The sequence below is a fragment of the Schistocerca nitens genome, chromosome 5 (genome assembly GCF_023898315.1).
Source record: "Schistocerca nitens isolate TAMUIC-IGC-003100 chromosome 5, iqSchNite1.1, whole genome shotgun sequence".
NCBI classification, from domain to species: Eukaryota; Metazoa; Arthropoda; class Insecta; order Orthoptera; family Acrididae; genus Schistocerca; species Schistocerca nitens.
This window is the reverse complement of record NC_064618.1, coordinates 829776363-829783209: the sequence shown is the minus strand read 5'-3', so window position 1 is coordinate 829783209 and position 6847 is coordinate 829776363. Positions and strand designations below refer to the sequence as shown.

Here is a 6847-nt window from a genome sequence, read left to right as displayed (position 1 = left end):
AAGTAAGACTGAAATAACTATAAAAAAAATTTACCATAGTCCTTTCGATCACTTATTTGCTGTAGACGCGAGGTGTATGTTCCACTTTTTAGTTATTTAAAATACCGCATTTGTAGAGAAAGGAAGTTGGATCACTCTTGCGTACTGATCCTGTTGAAAGTTCATTTCGGTGGTCTAGCAGTTCTAGGCGCTCAGTCCGGAACCGCGCGACCGCTACGGTCGCAGGTTCGAATCCTGCCTCGGGCATGGATGTGTGTGATGTCCTTAGGTTAGTTAGGTTTAAGTAGTTCTAAGTTCTAGGGGACTTATGACCACAGATGTTGAGTCCCATAGTGCTCAGAGCCATTTAAGCATGGAGCTAGATTCTCATTTTGTTCCCTCTTTCTTATGTGTATAGCTTTCTGTTCTTAGTATTTACTACAAAAAAAGCCTTTTCGTTCTATCATCCATTCTCTATCTCGTACGTGGACCAATACTCTTATATCAAATCTCCTCGAACAAATTATGACATAATTTTTAAAATTGCTTGTAGACAATATGCACTCCATAGAGAACAGAGTAGTGCAGAACCAAGCGTCAGTCTGATGAAAGTTAACGCACGATTATCGCTCGCTAACCATACCGTATTGCGCGGACAGTTTCTTTGTTGAACGATAAACGCCATTTGTACCATATGAGCGTAGCCTTATGATTGGAAAATTGCAGGCGTGCTTTTTTGACACAGTCGTACAGCCCTGTGAAATTGCCCAGCAGAGGCTCTCTTCTTCGCCCAGACCCGAACAAAAGCCGCTGCAGATAGCGTGTAATCGACACATAACCCTTTTGTGCGGGACGAGCGGTCGCTTCTGAAAAGCAGCGTGTACCGGCGCCGTACAGAACAAGTGACTGGCGGACCACGTGCACAGCACCTGCGGCGTGAATCACCGCCCCCGGTAGCGTACCTGTCAGCGGCGATCGGCCACACTCGGTGTAACACTGTGTAAGGCCGGCGGCCCGAGAATAGCTACAGGCGCAGCTGCGGCCGACAACCCTTTGCGCTGCGCTGGGTGACAGACAGACACTGCTCACCCCGGTGGAAGGCTTCCCTGCTGCGCTCGTGTCCACCTGAGCAGGTGACGCCGACCCCTGGCTTCGCATCGCGCACGCCTCACCGCCTGAGAGGTGGGCAGCCACTCTACACATAGCTCTTTTCTCCGTAATCCATGTCCTCGCCGTGGTGGTCTTCCCGCGTCATTCGGTAAGCACCCATTCTTTTGAGCCTGTCAGTGGTGATCCGGCCAGTAAAGTCTTATTTTTTTTTTTTAAATTACGTCTGCGTAACCAACAACGAGTTCCTAGATACCGTACTTTTGTGCCTTGGGCCAAATACGAGGTGTGGCTAGAAAAAAACCGGACTAGTACTGGTGAAACAATAAAACGAATGCAATAAGGCTGAAAGTCGCGTGGCCTGTCACGTGACTCTCGCTCCGCCTACTGCTCGAGTTTCATCTGCCTCCTGCACTCAGTCTGCCCGTGGCGTCTGTTTTAAGTAGTTGACGTTTTGTCTGTGCGTCGGAAAATGTTGAGTGTACAGAAAGAACAGCGTGTTAACATCAAATTTTGTTTCAAACTAGGAAAATCTGCAAGTGAAACGTTTGTAATGTTACAACAAGTGTACGGCGATGATTGTTTATCGCGAACACAAGTGTTTGAGTGGTTTAAACGATTTAAAGATGGCCGCGAAGACACCAGTGATGACACTCGCACTGGCAGACCATTGTCAGCAAAAACTGATGCAAACATTGAAAAAATCGGTAAACTTGTTCGACACTTTCCTTGTCAACTCCTGTTAACTCTGACACTGCTCTGATTGTTAAACGGCGATCTTGTCGAACAAGTTTACCGATTTTTTCAATGTTTGCATCAGTTTTTGCTGACAATGGTCTGCCAGTGCGAGTGTCATCACTGGTGTCTTCGCAGCCATCTTTAAATCGTTTAAACCACTCAAACACTTGTGTTCGCGATAAACAATCATCGCCGTACACTTGTTGTAACATTACAAACGTTTCACTTGCAGATTTTCCTAGTTTGAAACAAAATTTGATGTTAACACGCTGTTCTTTCTGTACACTCAACATTTTCCGACGCACAGACAAAACGTCAACTACTTAAAACAGACGCCACGAGCAGACTGAGTGCAGGAGGCAGATGAAACTCGAGCAGTAGGCGGAGCGAGAGTCACGTGACAGGCCACGCGACTTTCAGCCTTATTGCATTCGTTTTATTGTTTCACCAGTACTAGTCCGGTTTTTTTCTAGCCACACCTCGTATTTGACCATACCAAGAGTGATTGGACAGGCGTTGATGTAAAAGCGCCGCTCAACCTGAGCGGTATTCCTCTCTGGATGCGAAGCAGTCTGGCTGCGAGATGTTCACTTCGTAATTTCGAGTCCCCACATAGTTGCGGCGAAGATGACCATTGCTGCCAGAAACCTATCGTGATATACGAACACCAATTATCAACACCTGGGTTTAAAGTACGAGGTACGACAATAAAGTAATGAGACTGATGTGAAAAAAAAAATGTTGCTTACCGTTTTAGTCAAGTTTAGTGTTGTCTCTTTCAAAGTAGTTCCCTTCTGATAGCCGGCCGCTGTGGCCAAGCGGTTCTACGCGCTTCAGTCTGGAACCGCGCGACTACTACGGTCGCAGGTTCGAATCCTGCCTCGGGCATGGATGTGTGTGATGTCCTTAGGTTGGTTAGGTTTAAGTAGTTCTAACTTCTAGGGGACTGATGACCTCAGATGTTAAGTCCCATAGTGCTCAGAACCATTTGAACCCTTCTTATAGCACACACTTTTTCCAGCGATTCTACCATTGATGGTCACATTTCTCGAACTCATCTTCTGTAATATCCTCCAAGACCCTCGTCACAGCTTTTTGGACATCTTGTGTTGTTTGAAAATGGTGTCCCTTGACCGCCGTTTTGACTCTTGGAAATAGAAAAAAGTCGCACGGAGCGATATCTGGTGAATAAGGTGGCTGTGGTAGTACTGAAATTTGTTTTGAGGTTAAAAATTGCTGTACTGACAGAGCAGTATGGGATGGGGCATTATCGTGATGCAGAATCCAATTATCCGCAGTGTTGGCACGGACACGAAGAACTCTTTTACAGAGTCTTCCTAAAATTTCGATTTAGTAATATTAGTTAACTGTTGGTCCAGGAGGCACCCACTCTTTATGAACAAAGAAGCACACAAGCATGCATTTCACTTTAGACCTTGACATGGGGGCTTTTTTTGGTTTGGGTCATCCCTTTGAGCACCATTGCGAACTTTGGTGTTTTATCTCTGGATCGTACTAAAAAAACAACGTTCATCACCAGTGATAACACGGCTCAACAATTCTGGATTGATTTCCGTTTCCTCTAACAGATCGGCTGCCACATTTTTCCGTGTTTCTCGCTGTTGTGGTGTGAGAGTTTTGGGGACCATTTTTGCACAAACCTTTCTCATACCAAGATCTTCAGTTATTATTAGACGAACCGTTTCTCGATTGATGTTCAGTTCTTCTGCAATCATTTTCACGGATAATCTTCGATCAGATCGTTCGAGTTCACATACCATAGCCAAGTTGATCTCCGTCCGTGATGTTGATGGTCGCCCACTGCGGTCTTCATCTTCAACATTCGTTCTGCATTGACTAAACATTTTATGCCAACGATAAACTTGAGCTCTTGACATAACCTCCTCTCCAAAAGCCTTCTGAAGCTCACCGTACGTTTTCGTCGCGTTTTCACCCAATTTAACGCAAAACGAAATTGCATACCGTTGCGCAGTATTATGCGGTTCCATTTCCGTGACGAGAGACACAAACACGTGTTAACTTATTACAGCACAACTCACGACTGAGCAGTTGCATAGATGTGCAGCTTGGACTAGAAGCAGCTTATAGACCAAGGTCAAAGATATTGTGCCTACGCAAGCCTGCAGGGTTGCCACATCTTGCAAAGAAAATCAGTCTCGCTACTTTATTGTCGCACCTCGTACTTTAAACCCAGGTGTTGATAATCGGTGTTCGTTTGTAAATAATGTCCTAATCTTTCGCATAACGTTTCTATTTCTCTGGCTAATATCAATAATATGAGCTGAGAGATTCTGTTTTTGATGAATGAAACCTAAATAACTGCACGTTTCACTTCTCCGAATGGAGTTAATGACTAGCTTTAAAGTTGGAGCTCTTACTAGGTTGCCCATAAGTAGAATATTGTTTTAATTGCATATACTGTAACTTTTTGCACAGAACACCATGTATGAATTAAATGGAGTGCGTCAGAGGCTAGAATCTCTAGCTCTCCTCTACTGTCATGGAACAGATCACCATAATCTCATCAGCATATGCTATGACACCGTCAGCGAATGATTTTGAATTATCTTTAACAGCAGTTAGATTACGATGTTCCAAAAACCAGGGCAGCACACTGAGTTCCGTGAGCGTCCTTTCGCCGTTCTCCTGATTAATTTTGTGTGTGTTTCTTTCCCACTGCAGTACTCAGCCTTGACAGTATTCCATTAAACTGTAGTAGAGGGATATAAGAACATTCATTTCCCTAAGCTGAACGAAAGGATGGGGCCACCATAAACTATCGAATCTATTATGATCCCAGCAACATACTTTGCCTCTATGCTGTTAGTCATGGGAGAATTAGTCGCATGAGTCGTCTTACATTTCCTAAAATCAAACTGACATTTTTACGAAGTTCCAAGATATTGCAAGGGCGAGGGCCAGTAACCTGGATTATTAAATTTAATTTTTTGGAATTCCATCACAGTTACGCTCAAAAACTTTTATTTCTGGTCGCAAGTTTCGGACTATGAGTACATTTCGAACGAAAAAGGAAGGAAGACTGAGTTTTACGTCCCGTAGACATCGAGATCATTAGAAACGAGCACAAGCGCGGATTGTGTCAATATGGGGAAGGAAGTCGGCCGCGTCCTTTCAAAGAAAGCACCCAACCATTTGCCTGGAACGATTTAAAAAAATCATAGTAAACCTAAATCAGGATGTCTGGACGCGGGTTTGAACCGCCGTCCTCCAGAACACGAGTCCACTGTGCTAACCACTGCGTCATCTTTCTCGGTAAGGGCAATACAGAGAGGGAGTAGTCACTCCATTTGTGCAAGAAGAGGTGACTACGGCAATTTGTCGACTTAGGACAGGCAAGGGACCTGTTTCCGACAACATTTACGCCTATTTTTATACCAGATAATACCCGTCAGGTTGAGTACTTTTGTACCTACTGTAGATGGATACTTAAAACCTGCAAACGTTCTGGTGTTGTAATAATAAAAAAGGGTGTCAACTGTGATCCCACTAATCGAAAGCCTTATCAACAAATTTTATTTGTTGAGCATTTTTTGGAAAATTCTAAGATACAGCTAGGCAACGCATTACAAAGCCATAGAGAACTTTAAGGAATAAGTGAATATTTTTTTTTATTTCTTCCGTTTCTGTCACAGTTGTGCCCAAATATGTTTGTTTCTGACGACCAGTTTCAGACTACATAGTCCGTACTTTTGGTGGGAGCTTACTCGATTCAGGACAAGCATTACTGTTTCATGCATGTAAAAATACCTGTTACGGTCATTGTATATGTTTACACTGATGAACAAGTATGTTAACATTTACAAACACCGAAGGCTATGGTTTTGGAATGGAGAATTGATTCGTACTATATATATTTGTGCGACAGAATAGACACTGCACACGCGCGCAGACGCACGCACGCGCGCACACACACACACACACACACACACACACACACACACACACACACACACACACACACACACACACTAATGACCGCGATGCCGACGGAACATTAAACCCAATCTTCCTTTCTTTATCATGGCCCTTAAATTGCCTCGAGTTCATCTTCTTCGTACAGTGTATCTTTTGCGAGTAGCATCTCAAGGATAGATCGGCGGAATCCTTCCTCTGAGTTATCACCATTTTCAGTGATTGATAAAGTCAAAAGTGGTGCAACTTGTAGAGGTTGTGGGGGTTCTCAGGCGCAGACTGGATGAGGCACGATAAGTCACATGCAGCTCGGTGACATCCGAAACCTTTATTTATTTCCGAACAGTTTGTAATAGTAACTTATGCCTATCTCAGACGGGCGTTATGTGGTGAGCGTCGAACCCATGGACCATGGTGTGAGATGTGTAGGGGGGGGGGGGGGGGGGGGGGGGCGCAGTCGGCAGTAACTATGTCCTAGAAATAGTTCTGGGATTTACTTCTAAATTACTTTATGCATTTTAGTATGTATAATGAGACAAATGAAAGTCATGCGATATACAGTTGACCATTATTAGCTCAATGATAATGTTGTTATTTTTACCAATGGTGTTATCATATGTAGCTCTTTATTAACAGTTTTTTCCGACTGAAATTTTTGTACTGTTTAAAACTGATATAGAAAAGTCCTCTAAATCACTTAAATTATGATGCAGTTTCATGGAGTATGCGCTCCCCATCGTGACACAGTTGTCAAGCGAGGATATATAATACGTACCGGACAAAGACTACGATTCGTAGTAAGACAGAGTGTTTTTCCTTGCCACACAGATTTGGTTTTCCTTTCATTTCCCCAAGTTAAATGTTCAGATGATTCCTGGACAAAGGTTTAACAGGTTCGTTGTAGACGGACAGAGAGAACATTTATTTTTCTTTTTTCTGCGGTTCCATTACAACCCCTTTCTTCTCAGCAAGTTGTTTTTCAAACATCTCCTTCATAGTGGGCATCACAGCCATAAATTTATTAAAAGAATGCGGCAGTTTTCGACATGGACTGCTATTTATTTAGACC

General features: G+C 43.6%; 1 protein-coding gene across 1 annotated transcript in view; it reads left to right on the top strand.

The window, feature by feature from the left end:
- Nucleotides 1–1202: 1202 nt before the first annotated feature.
- Nucleotides 1203–6847, top strand: part of LOC126260743 (LIM/homeobox protein Lhx2-like) — a gene marked incomplete at its 3' end in the record, with an annotated part of 187697 nt that continues 182052 nt past the window's right edge. The window contains exon 1 of the mRNA XM_049958082.1: nt 1203–1237. Coding sequence (XP_049814039.1) covers nt 1203–1237 — 35 coding nt within the window. The remainder of the gene's footprint in view (nt 1238–6847) is intronic.